Here is a 23,065-nt window from a genome sequence, read left to right as displayed (position 1 = left end):
CATCACATCAAAATTCTGTTCACCTATGTTCTAGTTGATAAAGTTGGGTTCCTCTGGTTACGACACCAATAATAAGCCGTCTGTAGAGTATGCACTGATTAACCATAGTCATTTCAAAGAATAGTCTGTGTACATATTTCTCATTTCAATTCTTATCACTTACCTCTTTAAAGCGAAAGCGACAGGCGTTTAATCTGTGATAAACTGGCTGTGTTGGTCCGTGACAAAAGACGCCAGAGGTCAGATTCGATGCAAAAATACTCAAGCATGAGAGCCTAAAAGTACATGACCAAATAGAGCAGGTCATTTCTGCTGAGTGAACACTATATAAGAAGGGAGGCTGGACGCACCCAACTACAGACAGACGCCCAGTCAAGGTGAGTGTGTTACAGTCTTTTATTAGCAGGAGGGAAACCAGCAGCTTAATGAACAATGCAGGGCATGATCACGAATTTCCAAACACCACAAAGTGAACACAGAACTATCTTGTTTGTGCCAGGACTTCAGTGTACAGTAAGTTCATCTTCAATATGAAATTGTTTGATTGCTGTTATTAATGAAAATGATTTGTGTCTTTCTTCAGAACCTTCATTAGTCCATCAAAATCTGTTCATCTGAGGGGAGGGAAGAAGGTGATTTATTTATTTTACCACTGTTTCACTTTGTTTAAGGACACTTTTAATCAGTATATATGTCACAAGTCAGACTTTGTTATGTGTTCATTAAACCTTAACCTCGTGTGGAATCGGTAGCAAATCAATTAACAAACATATGCATCATTAGAAAGAAGAAATAAATTGTCACTGTTACTTTATACCAAAGTGTCTGAGACTTTTAAACAAGCATTTAGTGGTGCATGTAACAAGTCATGGCATCAACAAAGATAAAAGGTTGTACAGTAGCAGTCTTCCCCTGTTGTTACAAACTGTAAACTGCTTTTGTGTTCAACTTTTTCACTTAGCATGAAACATAAATAAGTAAAGTTATACCTTTGTCCATTGGAGTTATTTGGAGACTCGAAATTGCCCGTAGGTGTGAACGTGAACGTGAATGTTTGTCTGTCTCTATACGTGCCCTGCGATGAACTGGCGACCTGTCCAGGGTGTACCCGGCCTTCGCCCAATGTCAGCTGGGATCGGCTCCAGCGCCCCGCGACCCTGAACAGGATAAGCAGTTTGGATAATGAATGAATGAATGAATGAATACCTTTGTCCATGTTTCTCTGTTCATCAGCGTTGTTCATTCGTGAAGTACCATCATGACAAGAAATAATGACTGAAATGAATGACTGCTGTCCTGTTTTACATACTTTTTACGCAGTAAGGGGTCACGATGAGTACGGATGCTGAGATGCAGTGTTTCGGCCCGGCGGCACTTTACCTCCGGAAATCTGAAAAGGAGAGGCTTGAATCTCAAACCTCTCCCTTTGATGCTAAAAGTGCATACTTTGTGACCGAGCCGGCAGAGATGTACCTCAAGGGGAAACTCACTAAGAGAGAAGGCGGCAAAGCCACCGTGGATACTATCACTGGAAAGGTGCGCGTGAATAAAAAGAAAGTTAAACAGTGTTAATTTCACAGTAAATTGTCAAGAGTGACAGACAGTGTGCTCTTCTGTGTGAAGTTTTTTATTTTGTAATTGTTGACATACCAGTGCATAAAGTGCATGTCTTGTGAGAGAACAAAATATGTTCAGCAGTATAATTTATCTGTAATAAACCCAAAAGGGAAATATTTCAAACTGATATTTTAGTGGTTTTATGATTCCACTGACTGTAATATAAATAGTAATGAATACTAACCAGCTCGCTCTCATCATCAGTCCACTGTAAAAACTGAAGTCCTGTGTTGTTTCTCTCCTTGTAACAGACGCTCACTGTCAAAGACACTGAAATCTTCCCCATGAACCCTCCGAAGTACGACAAGATTGAGGACATGGCCATGATGACCCACCTCAGTGAGGCTACTGTGCTGTATAACCTCAAAGAGCGATACGCAGCGTGGATGATCTACGTGAGTATCGACCTAATCGTCACATCAGTAGATGTAACGATGACTAAAGAAAGACGTTAATAGAAATCCTGTCTGTCTTCACAGACCTACTCAGGGCTGTTCTGCGTGACTGTGAACCCCTACAAGTGGCTCCCAGTGTATGATTCAGGGGTTGTAGCAGGATACAGAGGCAAGAAGAGGATTGAGGCTCCACCCCACATCTTCTCCATCTCTGATAACGCCTATCAGTTCATGCTCACTGGTATGTGAGAAGTGCGCCAAAACTTTGCATGTTTAAAATGGAAAATCATGTGAGAAGAGAGCAACTATTACAGTATATATATCCAATGTTTTGAACTTTAAAAACTATTAAGCAAGTAGCAGCTTATAGATAGAAGCTAATTTTTTTGTTTTTAAAGGCTTGAAATTATAGGTTATTAAAACTCATCATTGTTGTACATTTCTAGCAAATGTTGGACTGAATAATGTCCACAAAGCAGATTTGAAATGGCCAATTGTGCAAATAATCTGAAAATATGTAACTTTTTTATTTACAGACCGTGATAATCAGTCCATCCTCATCACGTAAGTTTGACAATTTTATTAATTATTTGTCTAACATAAAGTAATCCTGAAATCAATGTAACTCAATGTCGAAGAAAAGTCTTAGCAAACTACACATTATTTTACATAAACAACATACCGTAACATTGACAGTATGGTCTACGTCACAAGTCTGTGTCTTTCAAGGTTTGTTCAGTTCACTAAAACGAGATGTGTCCGCTGCTAATTGATCTGTTTTTTTTTTCTCCAAGCGGAGAATCTGGTGCAGGAAAGACTGTCAACACCAAACGTGTCATCCAGTACTTTGCGACAATCGCAGTGGCTGGAGGAAAGAAGCAACCTGAGGGATCTTCTGGCAAGATACAGGTAAATTAACAAATCTGTTTTCGGAAAAGGTGTCAAAAAAGCTGTCATAGACATTGAATGTGATCTTGGACTATCGGGTATAAAGCATGAATTTTTCCATGTTTTGTTTTCTGAATGAAGGGGTCGCTGGAGGATCAAATCATTGCGGCCAATCCCCTGTTGGAGGCTTATGGTAATGCCAAAACTGTGAGGAATGACAACTCATCCCGCTTTGTAAGTGCTTGTTGACCTGATTATTTTTAAACAATATCAGAATGCAATAAGTTATAATACTAATCTACCGTCCTTACTTCAATAGGGTAAATTCATCAGAATCCATTTTGGATCAACTGGGAAGCTGGCCTCAGCAGACATTGAAACATGTAAGGGTAGAAATAATGAAGCAGATACCGCAGTTTGTTCGGCTCATTGAACAGAACTGACTGTGATCAACAGATCTGCTGGAGAAGTCTCGAGTGACGTTCCAGCTGTCTGCTGAGAGGAGCTACCACATCTTCTATCAGCTCATGACAGGCCACAAACCTGAGCTGTTAGGTGAGACGTTTTTGATTTTCAAAGACTATTCATTACCTGCTGTACAGTGTGTATATGTGCTGACAAGAATCAACCACAATGGATTTCTTTCTTCAGAGAACCTCCTCATCACCACCAATCCATACGACTATCCCATGATCAGTCAAGGTGAAATCCTTGTCAAGAGTATTGACGATATTGAGGAGTTCATTGCCACTGATGTAAGAATATTATCAAGTCCACACCTTCAAGAAATGTATGGATTTGGAAATGTTTTATTTATAGAGCCGCATTATAGAGCAGAACTTATGAATTTTCTTTGAATGCTCACAGACTGCCATCGACATCCTGGGCTTCACTGCTGATGAGAAGGCCAGCATTTACAAGCTGACTGGAAGTGTGATGCATCACGGATCAATGAAGTTCAAGCAGAAACAGCGTGAAGAGCAGGCTGAGCCCGATGGCTCTGAGGGTATGTTGCACTTTTGAAAACAAGTGAAAAGGTATAAATTTAAATAGTATATATTCTCAATAAAATTACCTCTTATCACTCAGTTTTTGCTTCTTTTCAGTCGCTGATAAAATCGGCTATCTCATGGGATTGAACTCGGCTGATATACTGAAGGCCCTGTGCTACCCAAGGGTGAAAGTCGGAAATGAGTATGTGACTAAAGGCCAGACTGTGCCTCAGGTAAAACACTCACATATAGTCCTGTGAATCTTAAAGCTATAGTCTGTTTGACCCCTGAAAACTTTGATTAATTGTGTTGTTTTATCACTGCTGTATCTGTAAAATCTCAGGTCAACAATTCCGTCATGGCTCTCTGCAAGTCTGTCTATGAGAAAATGTTCTTGTGGATGGTCGTCAGAATTAATGAGATGCTGGCTACCAAGCAGCCAAGACAGTTCTTCATCGGCGTCCTGGACATTGCTGGGTTTGAAATTTTTGATGTGAGTTTGGTGACGCAATTTCTTATTTTTTTGATGATGATGATGATTTTGTTGTTAAGGCAGTAACCTTTTCTTGTTCTAAATTAATCAGTACAACAGCTTGGAGCAGCTGTGCATCAACTTCACCAATGAAAAACTGCAACAGTTTTTCAACCACCACATGTTTGTCCTGGAGCAAGAAGAGTACAAGAAAGAGGGAATTGAATGGGAGTTCATTGATTTTGGCATGGACTTGGCTGCCTGCATTGAGCTGATTGAGAAGGTGAGAGACACGCTGAATATTCACAAACACAGAAAACTATCCAATGATGTTTGTTAAACTTTTGTTGAAAATAATCATTTCATCATGACAGCCAATGGGCATCTTCTCCATCCTTGAAGAGGAGTGTATGTTCCCAAAGTCATCAGATATCACCTTCAAGAACAAACTGTATGACCAGCATCTTGGTAAAACCAAGGCTTTTGAGAAGCCAAAACCTGCCAAAGGCAAAGCTGAGGCTCACTTTTCTCTGGTGCACTATGCCGGCACTGTTGACTACAACATCACTGGCTGGCTGGAGAAGAACAAAGACCCCCTGAACGACTCAGTAATTCAGCTCTACCAGAAGTCTTCAGTCAAACTGTTGTCTCACCTCTATGCAGCACATGCCGCAACAGACGGTAGATGCTGTTACCTGTTTCTACATTATGAAATATTAAATAATGCAAACTAATTTGTTTTCAATTTAATAACTTCAATGTAATTGTCGTTCCACTGACAGCTGACAGTGCCTCAAAGAAAGGTGCCAAGAAGAAGGGTGGTTCCTTCCAGACTGTGTCTGCATTGTTCAGGGTAAGTTATAAAAGAAGGACTTATGTACTTCATTGCACTAATTTAGTGCCTTTTGCCAATGAAATATCCTTTTAATTCTTCAGGAGAATTTGGGCAAGTTGATGTCAAATTTGAGGTGCACACATCCTCATTTTGTGCGCTGCCTGATTCCCAATGAATCAAAGACACCAGGTATGTGCTATTTGTGTCAATTAATTAATTAATAAAGTTATAGAAATTAGAGACAAATGGCAAGTCAAAGAAAATGTATCATGGGATTTGACCATTTCTTGTACTATTACTAATTAATTACACATAATAAATGATCATAGGTCTCATGGAGAACTTCCTGGTCATCCACCAGCTGAGGTGTAACGGTGTGCTGGAAGGTATCAGGATCTGCAGGAAAGGTTTCCCCAGCAGAATCATCTACGGTGACTTCAAGCAGAGGTAGCAGAAATATGACATTGACAGTCATTGAAAAATGATTACTATCTTTAAGCTAGTGTGTCTAACTGTCAGAAATCTTTACTTTCAGATACAAAGTATTGAATGCTGGTGTCATCCCTGAGGGACAATTCATTGACAACAAGAAGGCCTCAGAGAAACTGCTGGGATCCATCGATGTGGACCAGAGTCAGTACAAGTTTGGCCACACCAAGGTAGAGGACAATACTTTTTACAAAAAAGGGTATACTATTAACTGTCATGAACAATAATTGACTTAAATATAATTGTAATGATTGACTCTCAGGTGTTCTTCAAAGCCGGTCTGCTGGGAACTCTGGAGGAGATGAGAGATGAGAAACTGGCTGAGCTGGTCACAATGACTCAAGGTCTCTGCAGAGGTTTCCTCATGAGGACAGAGTTCATCCAGATGATGGAGAGGAGGTAATGTGTCTGTTATTGATGTTGTCTAAAAATGTAATGCATGTTTAAAAAATCTGCAACTGTTCAACATTTTCTAACTCAATTTTTTCTCTGTTGTTTTCAGGGAGGCAATTTACTCCGTCCAGTACAACATCCGCTCATTCATGAATGTCAAAACTTGGCCATGGATGAAGCTGTACTTCAAGATCAAGCCTCTGCTGAAGAGTGCAGAGAGTGAAAAAGAGATGGTCCAAATGAAAGAGGACTTTGGAAAGATGAAAGAGGATCTCGCGAAGGCTCTGGCTAAGAAGAAAGAACTGGAGGAGAAGATGGTTTCTCTGCTGCAGGAGAAGAATGACTTGCAGCTACAAATTCAGGCTGTACGTTACAAAGAAAGTGGGAATTGTTTTCTCAGAGATCCTGCTTTTAAAGTTAATTAATTATCATTTTGATGTTATGTATCAACTCTAGGAAGGTGAAACCCTCAGTGATGCAGAGGAAAGGTGTGAGGTTCTCATTAAATCAAAAATCCACCTTGAGGCTAAAGTCAAGGAGACGGCTGAGAGACTGGAGGATGAGGAGGAAATGAATGGTGAGCTGACTGCAAAGAAGAGGAAGCTGGAGGACGAGTGCTCTGAGTTGAAGAAAGACATTGATGACTTGGAGCTCACCCTGGCCAAAGTAGAAAAGGAGAAGCACGCCACAGAGAACAAGGTTGGTAAATCTTCCTTAAGGCCTGAAATCGGATCTTGTAAAAAGCTTAAACCCTTTAAAATAGTTTTCACAATGTTGTGAATACAGGTTAAAAACCTGGTTGAGGAAATGACATCTCAAGATGAGACCATTGTCAAGTTGACCAAAGAGAAGAAAGCCCTCCAAGAGGCCCATCAGCAGACCCTTGATGATCTGCAGGCAGAGGAAGACAAAGTCAACTGTCTGACGAAGGCCAAGACCAAGCTGGAGCAGCAAGTGGACGACGTGAGTAATCTCTGCATTAAAAACAAAAGTTGAACTTGCTTATAAAATAGCAAAAATCTCTCTTTACGTTTAGTTTTCTTATGATCTCAGTCATGGCTGATTTGGTGACACCCGTGGTTACTGATTTAAAAGCACTGACGATATGACTGTATGTTGCTCTATAGACACATTTTGATTATCGATCACAGTGAACACTGACTTATGCAGCTTTGACACAGTGTTAAAAGAGTGAACAGTAAATACCAACGCTATTACCAACTGGACAAAAGTGTACCAAACGATACATATCGTCAAAAATGGAGTTTGATTTTCTGAAAATAATAACGATTCTAACTTAAATTATATAAAACATTATTTCGTGGCCAGCTTGAAGGTTCTCTGGAGCAAGAAAAGAAACTCCGTATGGATCTTGAGCGAGCCAAAAGGAAGCTTGAAGGAGATCTGAAACTGGCCCAGGAATCTCTAATGGATCTGGAGAATGACAAGCAGCAATCTGACGAGAAAATAAAGAAGTAAGAACAAACAAATGTCATCCTTTTACCTACTTTCAATCAATTATTTCATTGGAGGCACTTCTTACACGTAACTTAAATGCAATGATTTATTCTGTCCCCTGCAGGAAGGACTTTGAGACAAGCCAGCTTCTGAGTAGGATTGAGGATGAGCAGACTCTTGGAATCCAGTTACAGAAAAAGATAAAAGAACTGCAGGTAACATTTTGTAGTCCTAGTCGAAGGTCACAGGGACATTCAAATATATTGAAAGATTTTAATTTGAACTCGGTGGGTTTCAGGCTCGCATTGAGGAGCTGGAGGAGGAGATTGAGGCTGAGCGGGCTGCTCGGGCCAAGGTGGAGAAGCAGAGGTCTGATCTTTCCAGGGAACTTGAGGAGATCAGCGAGAGGCTGGAAGAAGCTGGTGGAGCAACGTCTGCTCAGATCGAGATGAGCAAGAAGCGCGAGGCCGAGTTTCAGAAGCTGCGTCGTGATCTGGAGGAGTCCACCCTGCAGCACGAGGCCACCGCTGCAGCTCTCCGCAAGAAGCAGGCTGACAGTGTGGCAGAGCTGGGAGAACAGATTGATAACCTCCAGAGAGTCAAACAGAAGCTGGAGAAAGAGAAAAGCGAATACAAGATGGAGATCGATGACCTCAGCAGCAATATGGAGACCATTGCCAAATCAAAAGTGAGGGAGCTATATTTTACTTCAGGGAGCAAAATATCATGGTAATATTTATATAATTATTAATGTTTTCTTTCATCAGGGAAACCTTGAAAAAATGTGCAGGACATTAGAAGATCAGCTGAGTGAGCTCAAAACCAAGAATGATGAAAATGTCCGTCAGCTGAACGACCTGAGTACACAGAAAGCAAGACTTCAAACTGAAAATGGTATGAGAATCATCGTTTGGGGTGTTCAAAAACTAGGCTCCCTTTGCATACATTCTGTATTTTAAACCGTTATCTTAAAGATGCCTGAATCAAACTTGACCTCCTATTGCTTCTCCCCTACTTTTAACCTTATTCCACCTTCAGTCCCTTTCACCTAAATTTAATATTTGTTGCACATTGCACATATCAGCATATGTCACTACCTCTAAACTTCCAAAATGTATCTCTGATCAACATGATCGCCTCAGAGGAAAACCTTTCTGGCATGATAACGTGAATAATATCCATTATAAATTATTACATGAGCTGTAGCAATTATGTTCTGATGTCCATTAAGTTCACCAATATCTTTGATTAGGTGAATATACGCGTCAGCTGGAGGAGAGAGAAGCTCTTGTTTCTCAGCTGTCGAGAGCCAAGCAGGCTTACACTCAGCAGATTGAGGAGCTGAAGAGGCACGTAGAGGAGGAAGTTAAGGTAATGTCAGGATTATTTCAGAGAAAAAGGACACCAGACAATTGGTATTATGAATATTAATGAGGTGCTCATTTGTTTCATAGGCCAAGAACGCCCTGGCTCATGCTATTCAGTCAGCTCGTCATGACTGCGACCTGCTCAGAGAACAGTACGAGGAGGAGCAGGAGGCCAAATCTGAGCTGCAGAGGGCAATGTCAAAGGCCAACAGCGAGGTGGCTCAGTGGAGAGCCAAATACGAGACTGATGCCATTCAGCGCACTGAGGAGCTGGAGGAGGCTAAGTAATGAATAGTCCTGAAATCACACTGTTTCCACGTGCACTGATTTGGTAAATCATCACAGAACCTGTTTACTGTATGGTTTAACAGGAAAAAGCTCGCCCAGCGTCTTCAGGATGCAGAAGAATCCATCGAGGCTGTGAATGCGAAATGTGCCTCTCTGGAAAAGACAAAACAGAGACTGCATGCTGAAGTGGAGGACCTGATGATTGATGTGGAGAGAGCTAATGCTCTGGCTGCTAACCTCGACAAGAAGCAAAGGAACTTTGACAAGGTTAGATGTGTTTTCATGTGGTTTGGACTCGTTAATGTGAGGGGACAAAACACACTCAATTCTTTGTTGTACTTTCAGGTTCTTGCAGAGTGGAAACAGAAGTATGAGGAGAGCCAGGCAGAGCTTGAAGGAGCTCTGAAGGAGTCGCGGACATTAAGCACTGAGATGTTCAAGCTGAAAAACTCATATGAAGAAGCTCTGGACCACCTGGAGACCTTGAAGAGAGAGAACAAGAACCTGCAACGTGAGACAATTATTCTGTTCTCCCCAACAGAAATGCACTCTAAACACCGAATCAATTAATCTGAAGTATCTGTATTACTTTATTCTTTATACTGCTTAACATTCTGAAATGTATACTTTATAAATCTGTTGCAACAGAGGAGATCTCAGACTTGAGTGAACAACTTGGTGAAACCGGTAAAACGATTCATGAGCTTGAGAAGGGAAAGAAGATAGTGGAAGTTGAGAAGACAGAGATCCAGACTGCTCTGGAGGAGGCAGAGGTACATATTAGCAGAGCTTTAGCTCAGACTCATCTTGTAAAGGTGTTGGACTTGACACAGTGCTATTTTTCCCACTTTGTGACTCAGCCTCCATTTTTGTATTTTGAATGAAGGACCTGTTATGTGCACACTTGTTTACAGGCTACCCTGGAGCATGAAGAATCCAAGATTATGCGGGTTCAGCTTGAGCTCACCCAAGTCAAGAGTGAAATTGACAGAAAACTTGCAGAGAAAGACGAGGAGATCGAGCAGATCAAGAGGAACAGCCAGAGAGTGATTGAGTCCATGCAGAGCACTTTGGATTCCGAGGTCAGGAGCAGGAATGATGCCCTGAGAATCAAGAAGAAGATGGAGGGAGACCTCAATGAGATGGAGATTCAGCTGAGCCACGCCAACCGCCAGGCAGCTGAATCCCAGAAACAGCTGAGAAACATGCAGGGACAGTTTAAGGTACATCCACTGAAGGATTTGTGGCACAGCATCTTGCCTTGAAACAAGCGGAAAGTGTTTGCTGACAAATCTTTCAATGTTTTATCATTTAGGATGCCCAACTTCATCTTGATGAAGCCATAAGAAGCCAGGAAGACATGAAGGAACAGGTTGCCATGGTGGAGCGCAGGAACACCCTGATGCTGGCTGAGATTGAAGAGCTGAGAGCTGCACTGGAGCAAACAGACAGAAGCCGCAAAGTGGCTGAACAGGAGCTGGTTGATGCCAGCGAGCGTGTGGGACTGCTGCACTCTCAGGTAAGCTCAAAGGTTGACAAACAAGAATGTTCTTCAATAGTTCCATTCATGAAAATTAAGTTTTGCTTCTTTAATAATCATAGAATACCAGTCTCATCAACACCAAGAAGAAGTTGGAAACTGACCTCATTCAGGTCCAGGGTGAAGTGGAAGATTCTGTCCAGGAGGCAAGAAATGCTGAAGAAAAGGCCAAGAAGGCCATCACTGATGTGAGTCATCCTTTCACAGTTCTATGCAATTGAAAACAAAGTATAGTGCAGCATATATCAGTGCATACAATAATACTTTAGGCTATTTCTCCTTAATGTATGGCACTCTGGCAGTTGAAACATTAGACTGCAATAAGTTTATATCCAATAATACAAAAATCAACAACATTTCAGGCTGCCATGATGGCAGAAGAGCTGAAGAAGGAGCAGGACACCAGCTCTCATTTGGAGAGGATGAAGAAGAACCTGGAGGTGACAGTGAAAGACCTGCAGCACCGCCTTGATGAAGCTGAGAATCTGGCCATGAAGGGCGGCAAGAAGCAGCTCCAGAAACTGGAGGCTAGGGTAAAGACGAATGTGATCTGATCTGAACTATTCTTTTATATTAAAATCTTGCCCTCCAAGTAACAGAGTTCATATTTCAGGTGCGTGAGCTTGAAGTTGAAGTTGAAGGCGAGCAAAGACGAGGAGCAGATGCTGTCAAAGGTGTTCGTAAATATGAGAGAAGAGTGAAGGAGCTCACCTATCAGGTAGGCAGTTTTTTTTCTTCTTACTGTATCGATTGGTACAGCCGTCAAGCAACGATGCCAATTCATCAATTTCAATCATGAATTCTTGCAGACAGAGGAGGACAAGAAGAATGTTGTCAGACTTCAGGATCTGGTGGACAAGCTGCAGCTCAAAGTGAAGGCCTACAAGAGGCAGTCTGAGGACGCGGTGAGTCATTTGACAGACCCCTTTCACTGTATTGTCTCAAACAAAGCTGAATGCAGTACAGTCAGACCTGGAAACAAAGATACAATCACACTCTTCTTTTATGTTGGTAATGATGATGGATGGTGAATTTCCTCACAGGAGGAGCAGGCCAACACTCACCTGTCCAGGTACAGGAAGGTGCAGCATGAGATGGAGGAATCTCAGGAGAGAGCTGACATCGCTGAGTCCCAGGTCAACAAGCTGAGAGCAAAGAGTCGAGAGATGGGAAAAGTAAGTGACACATAAAACTCACGTAAAACTGTTGTAACAGTTCAAATGGTGATTGATAATCTTACAGAAGAGCAACTAGCTTGGTTTCCTGAGCTAATGTTGTTTGACAGTTCAGTATTTCACATGCATGAGTGTGCTGCTGTGTTTTGATGAATAGTTCAATTTGAATTTGAAATGGAGCAACTTAAAGCTACATGCATGTCACATGACAATGTTTTCCTCCCATAAGTGTAACGCCATTCATTATTTCTTCTCTCCATTTCAGGGAAAGGATGGTGAAGAATAAACTGCAACCTCTTTGAGAGACACAAATGAAAATCATAGAATATGCTTTTTCATTGAACTGCTCTCACTAGATATTGTAGCTTGATATCAAATAAAGTCTATTCAAAGTCTGCTGTCTTTACACTTTTCTTTGCACAACACAAAGCACTACTTGGTCTTTGGAAGAGTATGGTGTTGAGTCCGGGTGTGTTGTCGCTCAGCCTGGGATCTCAATCTACAAATGAATCTACAAATCCAAATCACTCACTTAGAAACACAATAGCCATGGTTTGACAAAGAGCAGTCTTCTTTTCATGGTGTTTTGCTACATTTCAATTCAATAAATCAAAGGTAATTTTGTTGATGTGAACAATTACAGTACATGTGACAGTCTGTGTCCAAAACTCAGTTTTAGTCATGAGACAAGAACCAACAACTACAACTAAATAAGCATCCGAGTTACCAACACGCTGTGCAGCAAAACATGCAGAAACAGAAGTCATTTCACTTAAATAGGGATTTCCCAAATTTCGTCATATCTGTAGTGAATGCGACCATAATGGAATGGTTTGACATTTTGGGATATAAGCTTAGTCGCTCTCATGCTGAGAGTTAACGCTAGATGAGAAGCTACCACTACCAAAATAGTGCTGCAGGAAAAAACAGGAAATAAGTTAGAATTCTGGCCCTGACGGTTCCTTCGTCTTGAAGCCGTTGGGTTTCTGGTTAGATTCCTGAAATAAGGTTTGTGGTTAACGCAAGACATTTTCACATTTTGTTCTATGAATCCAGTGAATTTTTAAGCTTTTCAGTGTCTTAAAAAAATGAATGAGACTACGAAACCTAAACACGCCAACCAGTCCGCCACTACAGCCTCGTTGTGTACATTTGTGCTCATGCGCCTGTGATGTAGTTTATTTATAGCTTTAATGTTAGTTTTATACTTCTGCCGATTGCATTCACACTTCAAAAATCATAAAAGCTGTGTTCATCTGTGAGGATTATGTTGCTTAACCAAATGTGTAATTATCATAAAAGTTTGTTTGCCATGGATCTTTCTGCAAATATCAAAAAAAATCCCAATGGCTTTCTAGAGTACCAGTGTGTTGCTGACTTCAAGGGTTTGCCTACAAAAATACATCATGCCTGCGGCACTCTATTGTTTGTTAAATATAAAGCCTCAGCTAGCCACTGGTTAGCTTAGCTTAGCACAAAGCTTGGAAGCAGATAGCCTGGCTATGTCTAACAGTAACTAAATCCACCTTCCAGCACCTCTTAAGCTCACTAATTAACACGGGATATTACATTTGTTTAACTGGTCTAAAAAAAACGTGTAAAAAGTGTCAAAATGACACATTGTGTGCTTCCTGGGTTAAAGGCATTTCTCAGCTGGGCGCAGTAACTCCATGCAGTCCTGTCGTTGCCATGCGGTGAATGAAATGCCAACTATTTCTTTAAAGTGTGCTCTTACACAAAACAAATTCACTACGCACAAATGAAACTGATAGATAATCACAAATATTCTGGCTTTCATCTTGAATACAACACTTTCATAGTGTCTCTCACCTCGACCACTGGACAGGTTTACCTGTGAGGCAGTGAAAACACACACTTTAACAACACAATGAGAATCATCATCAGACCTATAACAGAAGGAGTCACAGTGGTTAGTGACAAACACATACTCAGATTGTGAGTCAAATGGCAGTAAAGATGGAGTGTGTTTTATTTGTTGCACCACCGCTCTTCCTGAAAGCAGTGAAGAACATAAATTACACAAATCCTTTGGGAGTAAAGCAACCATCCAGGACTGTGTGCTTCCTCTTTGGGGAGGCATTTCATGAACATTGAGACAAAAGACAGCTGGCTTTCCCACCGCTAATCTTACCGCAGCTGTTTGCTCCTGAATCTGTGGCACCAGACCCGTCAGAGGTCAGAGCTTTAGGGGACACAGGGGACAAGTATTTGTGTCGTTTTAAATGTTGTATTTTGGTCTTTTTTATTTCCTATGCATGCCTATCAACACACAGCTTAGTATAGTTTACAGTGGTATTTTTCTCTGAATAACTAATTTCTTTAAATTCAGTTTAGACTGCCTCCCAAATAACTGTATCCATGTTAGGGAAGTATCAAATTCACAAAAAAAGAAACCTGCTTTAAGATCCAGTCCTGTTACACTTGTTAGCCCATTTGACATCCATGTTTCTCAAATATTTTCTCATAAATACTTCCACAATTTTTTTTTTCAAAGCTATTGATTGCCTCAAATATTTAAGCAGTTACGCATTACCTTCTGAATGTCGTTTTACAATCTTGAAAAGAAAAATGCTTTCTTACGCATAATGCAGAAACATTTAATGACATTTATAAGGTCAACTGTAGAATAAAAAATGTACACAACAACTGACGTTACAACAGATTCTAGTTCTCTTTGATAAATTGTAAATCAAAACAGTTTTACCCAACAGGAAGTCATGTTCTGCAGCAGACCTCGTCTCTCCTGAAAGCTTCATCTGTTCAGTAGCTCTGATGTTCAGTTTATGAGAGAAGAGCCTCTGAGGTCTGCTGGTTGTACTTTATATGATGCATTGACATAACAATGAGCCCAACTGCATTGCCAAACACTGATGGTATGATATCATGGCTAAATCAGACGGTGTACTTCTCTTTAAGCCACACAACAAGGCACAATGCCTGCTGGATAGAAGATACCATTAATCCAAACAAGACCATTGAAACCGGCTGGCATGCAGGACAGTTGGTTTAATAAATCACAGGAGCCAGAACATCCCACAACTCCCATCTCAAGCTTTTTGTGTCTGCGGAAGTAGCCAGCAACCTATCATCTTTCCCTTAAGACCTCAGCTTCGTGTTTGACACCTTTACTGACTGACTTATGAGCAAATGCACATGACATTCACACAAGCTGCTCGACTCTTGGATTTCTCTTCTGATCCTCGCCCAAGCCTCCCAATACTCATGTTTTAATCTTTGACAGCTGGCACAGAGTCTTTCTGCATTAGATAATGGAAGAGCTGCTCACTGAAACATACTAGAGCGATACAGTTCACTACATTGTAAGTGAACACATACAACTAAAACTGCTTTAGCTGAAAGCTTTGATGACAAATTATGTCTTTTTTATGACATATTATGTGACATTCTTTATGACATACTCCACTATGACTTTTTATTTTTCAATTCAAATTTATTTAGAATAAGATATTTTCATGTAAAGCTAAAACTTTTAATTTTGTTTGTTAACACCAAAGATTTGATAATGTGAAGTGTACTAACAATAGCAGCAGTGGATATAATAGAATAATAGCATTAATAGTAGCAGTAATAGAAATATGACTGATAATAATGATGACAGTGTGTCAGGCAGAGCCATGGCAGCAAGTGCAACCATAATCCAGGTGTAACCGGTCAATGGATACCTGGATCTTCTTCACCACCTATTCATAGGACATTTTAATGGCATGCTATACGAGGACATTTTTGGACATGCTTATGGCATACAATACAATGACTTCCTCACTTACATTTCTATGAATACTATCATACTTATCATCTTTTTTATGACATAGAATGACTTATTTTATGGCATACAATGCTATTACTTTAAAAAAAAGAAATGTATGACATGCTAAACTGATGTTTTTATGGCTTTTTTATCACTTTTATTTTACTTTAATTGCGTACTATACTATGACTTTTATTAAAATCAATAATAGAATATATTGCAACCCTTTTTATGACATACTATGCTATGACTTTTTAATGCAATTTCTTATGACAACCTTTACTATAACTATTCTTTTCTAATTCGTTTTGACATTTTTTGACCCGCTATCTACGACATTTTCATGACTTATTCTACTGCAACTTTTTATTTTAATAGATGTTTTTTAGTTATGGCATACTATAGTATGATTTTATTTTGTGAAATACTATACTTTCAATTTTTCTGACATGTGATTTTATAACTTTTAAAAGGCATACTAAACAATCACATTTTCATTGCATATTAAACTATGACTTTTTTATGACATACTATACCACAAAAATGGCAACAATACCAGCATTGATGACAGAAGGCAATTCCAATGACAATTGCAAGGTGCCACTCGTTGTCATGCGACCAGCTTTTCTACAAATTGTCATTCCTAACCTAACAGACATGTTAGGAGAGTGCTGTTTGATGCAAGCAGAGCAGTGTATTCAATGCAATGTAAAGTAAAAAAGATAAGAAAGTAAAAGTACCGTATTAATGGACGGTGCATTATTAAAATGTAATGCATGTATTTCATTTCACGTTAGGGGCAGCCAAAAATGTTTGAGAGTTTGAGAAAATGTTGGTCTGCGGGCCGCACTTTGAGAAACTATGGTCTTGAAATAGATCAGTGAAGAACAATAAGGAATCAGAGCTGAAGTGAAAAATATCAACAGCATTTAATGACCAAAGATATAAACATTTAAATATCCATTTTTGTAATGTGACTGACAAAATCTTTACAAATTTAACCTTCATCTTCTGCTGACCACTTCGCATTGTCTGTACAAAAATGAGGTGGCATTGGAGACTGGCACAAAGAGAGGAAACTTTCCCGAGTAAACAACGTCAGCAAAAGGAAAAGCAAAATTACGGCAAAAAACGTGAACATTCTTCTGATTTGATACTCAGTAAATAAAAAGGATAAGAACATACAGTATATATATCTATAAAAAAAACATCTATATGTATATATATATACACACACATCTATATGTATATATATATACATATATATGTTTTTTTAGTTTTTGTCTATTTTGCAATTTTCTTGTAAACTGCTTAGTGAGACCACGCAAGCTTCAAACACATTCAATTCCTTCATGTTCAAATATTTTCACAATATCCGAATAAATAAACAAATAAAATAACACATAAATGAATTAAATAAGCATTAAACATCAATTTCATAAAAGAAGTGAATTAATAGAAGGGTGTCCCCACACATGCCACTGCCTTATGCTGTGACAGCCTTTAAATGCATAAATCATCTCCAGCAGTTTTATGTCACTTTGTTTTCGAAATAAATGACAAAAGTTTGATCAGGCAGTAAGTTGCTCAAAACTTCTCTGTGCTTTTACTTGCTGCAAAAACCTAAATTGCAAACACTGACAGTTATTGTAGGCTTCACTGAAGTCAAACGTTCTGCTTCATTCAGTTCCACACGTCAACGAGCTCTGAGGCCTCCACATCACCACAAATATCCACAGAGGGCGCCCTCACTTCTCCCCACAGTAATGGAGAGCTGAATGTGGACAGGAATGTAAAATATCCATCAGACTATGTACACAAATTTGTAAATTGTTCAAAATATCATGCAAATTAATACCGGTAATTCAAGCTGAAACTACAACACTGACCTCAACAGTAGTAATATATTGTAGGCTATAAAGAGTTCCATAATAGGTATTTCCTTCAGTGTACAACAGTGTTTGAATAATGCACTATAACCTTATTAATACTTAATACTCTTTTGAAAGCAGTGTCTTTGCTGAGGTCTTCAAACAGTGCTGAGCTTAAATCTGTTTCTGCTGGTTCCCACCATGCTCGGGTACAGCAGAGAAGCACAACAGTAGGTATTACTGTACATAAACATTCACTCGTTTCAGTCAGTAGTAATGGAACGTTACATGTTTCCGACAGGCTTAAAATATAGAGTATACAGTGTGCATATGGGACAAAGTAAATCGATGAAAATGGCCAGTGTCTGTGCTTTGATTCAAGGTTGTGGAGATAAACGACACGTAGAAGAAGGGCAGCAGGGTTCGTTCTCGTTGCTTTGACAAACATCTGTCCACGAGAAGGCAGGAGGGGAGGCCAGTTGCTTGACACACTTCTGTTGTGCTCTGTCACAATTTTGCTGTGCTCCTTTAAAATGCTTCATAAGTTCATGAAGAGCATTTTTCTTTTTGTTCCGTGACTGAGAAGTCCATTTAGGGCTGAACCACTGCAACCCTTAAACTTCAAGCGTGTCTTTCGTATGGCCCTGCAGGATGAACGTCAACACATCTAAGAGCCAAAGGTTCCTGCCATCCAAAATGAGTGCAACAAGGCACTGCAGGGTGGAACACCAGGCAGACAGAGAGAAACAACATTTTACAAATATTTTGACAAAAAAGCTTTTTAAAAATATCCCCATTAACTCTTTAACCAGATCAAATGATCAGAAAAACACACAAAACAACACCAGGGACTGATGAATCACTGTGGGAAAATGTTTTCAGGATTCTATCATGCATAACTCCTCAGAAACAAGATGGATTTACACTTTTAGGTTACAAAGACTTCACTGGAATACATTTTAAAATGTGCTAATCTTAAATAGAGTCAATTGTGCAGTCAATCAGTTAAACCATGTAAATCCATCTTTGTTTTGTGGAAAAACATTAATGTTTTCCTAAAAACATGATTTCTAATATAGCACAATAATTCACAGATTTAATGTGTTTTAACATCACATACTGTGGCCTTATTTGTCAAATGAAGCACAAAAGAGTTTTAGTGAAAACAGCCTGTGAGGCTACTGGACACCCTGCTCACTCTTTGAACTTGAAATAAGGCATACTACTACATCATGGCCTTAATATTACACCTGAACAAAAAGAGCATTAATTCTGACATAAATTAAATAAATTGTACAATCTAAACGCTTCAAACTCAAGTAGTAATATCCCCATACATACAGTACCGGGCTGACAGTTCATTGTGAATAAATTACTGAATTTTACAGCTTCATAATTGAGTAAACCGTAGAATCAGATATCACTGCTGTGACAAGGTACGCATGATAAAATAAAAATATTCGCCACAGCAAATCATCACTTTCAACGAGACATCAGGGGAATCTCAACAGAGGGTCAAAAAGCCTCACATACTGATAACATATTGATAACATCGAAAGCTGTTCAGAAGCTACATTCCCCATAAAGAAGCAGACATAAGTGCATAAATTCAGGTTTGACAAATAGTGGCGATACAAGATATAAAAATGGACAGAAGAGCTTCCCATCCATCAAATAAATGATGTTTAAAAACACGTCTATCACACACTGACGTCTGCACATGTGTGCTTTAAGACTACAGAGATAACACTGCATGTAAACTACTTAAAATCTAAATTTGATTATAAATTGACTGCAATGATAATTACTGCTAGAATCAGATTATCACAACATTATTGCACTAAACCATGCAGTGGTTTGGAGGATTCACTACTACAGTTCTGTAAAAAAAAAAAAAAAAAAAGACCACTTTTAAAATTTGATAATTTGGAGTGTTTCTGTTTGATTTTACACCCTTTAACAATTATTATCAACTGAAAGCACTTCAAGATCATACCGTGTATCTCTGGAAGCGTTTCAACAAACCTTGACTTAAATACTCCGAATGAATCTACTTTGATTTTAAAGTCACTAAATCTTGCTGATGGTCTAACACTGGTATTTTTCCTCATACTGGCACATTACTCACATACTTTGTCAAAATGCTCTAAGAAAATATTTTTAAGGGGACAAAAAATACTTAAAGAGACAGGGTGTAATTGAGACGGCAGAAGGAAATCATTCTGGGTCATGTCATGTCTGATATAGTTTAAAGTACTGAAAGTCTTGGCAGAAGGTCAGAGTTCGATTGAAAGACACTGAAGTGAATGTGAGGTCAAGGCCCGGATCTACTACGGTATAAGTAAAAACCGCTGAAGGTGCAGGGAGCTCCTTTATGTGCAAAGATATTTACCAGACCGGGACATGAAAAGTAGAACTGGCAGAGATAATTCATTTACAATTTCACAAAGCCAACAGAAGCAGAAGTTTCCAGAAGCAGCAGCGTCTGAGCTCAGCAGATTCTGTTAATCTATTTACATTTTCCCGCTGTAGCAGTTAGCTTTATGTGTGGTGTGCACAATCTAACGTTGTGTGAATGCCTTGGATCGCTTTACCCAGCAGTTATTTGGAAATTGTAAATCCATATAAACAGATAACTATTGAGATGGGCCTCATCTAATGAGCCATCCCAAACACACAAATGCTGTTAATGCTACAGCTGAAAAGTTATATACGGTAAATATATTCAGAGTTGTTCAACGTGGTGTCAGAGAGTGACAATAAAAGTTCTAAAAACTCAAACTACTCTCTCCACAAAGCTGTTGCCAAAAAGCTTGGGTGCATTGCTGAAGTTGCTTGCACTTTACATCAGTAATTCCATGTTTTGCTACTTTAAAAGGTACTCTGTGCAGTTTCTGACCAGCGCTAGGGAGAAATGTTTTTGTACATGGGTCCACGTTTTGGCGCTGTTGTGTACGCGATATACACAGTCAATGGTTTCACGCTATCCCACTGATCTACAGGTGGCAGTGACGCGCTCAGAAATGCTGCAATACGCCAGAAAATTCAGGGAGGAAGAAGACTGCAAACAAGTAAACAAGTACGGTATGTAAACAAAGCGGTTGCAACATTTTCGAAAGATTAATCAAAATGTTTTATGAGGCAGGAAGTGCATTTAACACATTTGTTAGACCTCAAGAACACACGAAATGTCTTTTGGTTAGAAACATCGATTGTAGACAGAAAACTTTGCTTGATAGAAAACTCCACAGAGCACCTTTAATACTTCAAACTCACCTATATATCGTAGAGGGATATATTGTACTTGTTACTCGACTACATTTATCTGACAGCTGTAATTACTTTTTATTTCAACATTTCACAAACCTATGCTGAATTTCAAGAATAATTGTTACAGATAAACTACCCAACAGCACATAAAGAAGTGATAATGAGCTCCATCTTGACGAGCTACAACATTAAAATGGATGCTAATAATTAATCAGCAATAATAACATGATAATATAATGCATGATATGTGGCCACAACACTGATAGGATCCATTCTGCCGTCAAATAATTTAACTTAATTTTGTTGCTCATACTTCTCTACTTTTACGAACAAGTAAAATCTTGACCGCGTGACTTTTTCTGGTGTCTTTTGAGCAACGTAAGAAAAACTTGAATACTTCTTTCCACCACGGTATATTTACCACAAAGCAAAATACGTTTAACAGAGTTTTATAATTTCACCAACACAATCAAACCTAAAATTGCGACTGACGTCTGTTCCTGCTGGGTGATCACTTATTGGGCCGTTGAAAGTGCATTTCAGCTGCCTCCCTGACTATTTGGTGGTTGCTGATGTGGCTGAGCATGTGCGCAAAAATGTTAAACATGCTGGTCTTAGTTTAAGTAGCATGCACACTCGACACATTCTATAATTTGCACTCAAGCAAGCCCTGAAACACAAATGTATAAGCAATAAGGCAATAAACACCAAGAGCACATTTTTTTCAAGCACAAATGCACTGTGTGCCGTTTGTACATAAAAAAAAAAGAATAATTTTGCAGTAGCTGTTTGATCTGACCTTCAGTAGATCCGAGCCTAAACCCAAAGAGATGAAAGATGCCGGTTAGAGTGTTTGCACGTGTCAGAGATGAAAAAGAGGCAGAGTAAGCTGAATAAACAGAAGGACTCCGATAGAGGACTGCAGTGCACAAGCTCGTCCACACTCTGATGTGTTTTCCTGCAACGAGAGTTAACAATGAATACTATTTTTACAAAGGAAATTACTCATCACTTGTACATCGAATAAATGGAATTTATGCCTCATTTCTAAGTGTTCAATGTGACATTTCTAATAGAAAGAAGTATATTATCAGAAACTTATTTTTTTCCAATCCGGTATAGGATTCTTTGGCTCGAGTTATGCCCAAAAACAACGCGTTCGTACGATGTTGTGTTAATAGCTCCACTGAAAGGTGGAGTGAATAGTCATAAAGACGGGGGATTTGCTTTTGTGGAAATATGGGGATAATGTGGCACATTTTCAAACAGTCTCTCCTGATAGACTGTCTCTCTCTTCGTGGTGTTGTTCACATAGAAAGTGACAGAAATACTTGTAACATGATTACAAGTAGAGTGCAAAGAGAGAGAAGTTCAAATTCTAGCTCCTTTCTTGCCTCCGCACAGCTGGCCATAATACTGGGAAGTCATTGTGGATGTCAGCTTGTTACAAGGGGAATGGGTTTCCAAAGCTACTCAACTATCCGATAAGCTGATGAAGAATAATGGCAGCTTTACTCGGACAATATTAAGATAGTCTGTGCTTTAGTTACCTAGCTACCTAGCTATTTTCATTTGTTTCTTCTGCCAAATTAGCAGTAGCTAAGTAAATCTAGTGTGCTTGATAATTTCTAGCTACTCAGCATTATGTTCGTTAATTAATTTCTAGTACAACTAATTACTGTTCACCACCCTATAGCATGCTTTTAAAATGATGTAGCACAGTCTGTTTTAGTGGCACAGTTTTCTTCTTTTTAATTCACTACATTCATGATGAATGCTATTGGTGTGTAGTTAGCGAACTAGCTTAGAGATTAGCTAGCTACGGACCAAGTTAGCTAGGTCGAGGCTAATTTACAACTAGAATTGTATAAAGATGTGCGAGTGCTGAGAGCAGGGACACAGAGAGGGCATATTTTTGTTTGTTAAAAATCCAATTATCTTTGCTGTAATAATAATTTCCTCTTGTCACAGGAAGTAGTTTATGGGTTTACAAAAATATCTTTCTGTGCTAAAAATGTCCCATTGAACGCTCAGGATGGAGGCAGAAATATAATGCCGTATTCATAGTGTATCTACTTACTAAGGCACTGTAGTCAAAGCAGGATGTCGGGCCTTTACGATATCGTGCGTTGCTCAGTACTTCGCATGGATTCTCCTCCTGAACTGTTTGTTTTTAGTTAAGGGTGGTAACAGTGAACTTACCTGCCCCACAAGATTGACGAGAT

The 23,065-nt window shown here is 39.4% G+C and overlaps 2 protein-coding genes across 3 annotated transcripts in view; one reads left to right on the top strand and one right to left on the bottom strand.

Annotated features, from left to right (window-relative positions):
• The first annotated feature begins 361 nt into the window (after nucleotides 1–361).
• LOC306775195 (myosin heavy chain, fast skeletal muscle) lies at nucleotides 362–12,304 on the top strand. Of its 2 annotated transcripts, none has more exons than XM_079265497.1 (40): nucleotides 362–377; nucleotides 584–632; nucleotides 1,321–1,536; nucleotides 1,869–2,012; nucleotides 2,097–2,253; nucleotides 2,549–2,576; nucleotides 2,807–2,921; nucleotides 3,042–3,134; nucleotides 3,220–3,283; nucleotides 3,357–3,655; nucleotides 3,768–3,906; nucleotides 4,007–4,125; nucleotides 4,236–4,385; nucleotides 4,477–4,647; nucleotides 4,739–5,045; nucleotides 5,147–5,217; nucleotides 5,301–5,388; nucleotides 5,529–5,646; nucleotides 5,735–5,858; nucleotides 5,951–6,087; nucleotides 6,191–6,446; nucleotides 6,538–6,780; nucleotides 6,868–7,044; nucleotides 7,411–7,556; nucleotides 7,664–7,754; nucleotides 7,838–8,227; nucleotides 8,307–8,433; nucleotides 8,792–8,910; nucleotides 8,994–9,190; nucleotides 9,278–9,461; nucleotides 9,540–9,705; nucleotides 9,843–9,967; nucleotides 10,109–10,417; nucleotides 10,510–10,713; nucleotides 10,797–10,922; nucleotides 11,097–11,267; nucleotides 11,348–11,452; nucleotides 11,544–11,639; nucleotides 11,778–11,909; nucleotides 12,175–12,304. In XM_079265497.1, exons 3-40 carry the CDS (start codon nucleotides 1,333–1,335, stop codon nucleotides 12,193–12,195), a joined length of 5,913 nt encoding a protein of 1,970 aa, XP_079121623.1. In that variant the 5' UTR covers nucleotides 362–377; nucleotides 584–632; nucleotides 1,321–1,332; the 3' UTR covers nucleotides 12,196–12,304. The 2 variants fall into 2 exon arrangements, with proteins under 2 accessions (XP_079121623.1, XP_079121622.1); XM_079265496.1 differs by lacking the exon at nucleotides 12,175–12,304 and having other exon boundaries at nucleotides 3,357–3,455; nucleotides 3,552–3,655; nucleotides 11,778–11,939.
• Nucleotides 12,305–19,936: 7,632 nt separating this feature from the next.
• LOC306797820 (voltage-dependent calcium channel subunit alpha-2/delta-2-like) overlaps nucleotides 19,937–23,065 on the bottom strand; it is a gene marked incomplete at its 5' end in the record, with an annotated part of 32,185 nt that continues 29,056 nt past the window's right edge. The window contains 2 exons of the mRNA XM_079297257.1: nucleotides 19,937–21,798; nucleotides 22,921–23,003. Of these exons, the coding sequence (XP_079153383.1) occupies nucleotides 21,703–21,798; nucleotides 22,921–23,003 (179 nt within the window). The 3' untranslated portion in view covers nucleotides 19,937–21,702. The remainder of the gene's footprint in view (nucleotides 21,799–22,920; nucleotides 23,004–23,065) is intronic.

The sequence above is a fragment of the Melanostigma gelatinosum genome (assembly GCF_949748355.1).
Source record: "Melanostigma gelatinosum genome assembly, chromosome: 3".
Classification (NCBI taxonomy): Eukaryota; Metazoa; Chordata; class Actinopteri; order Perciformes; family Zoarcidae; genus Melanostigma; species Melanostigma gelatinosum.
This window is presented reverse-complemented; position numbering and strand designations above follow the sequence as displayed.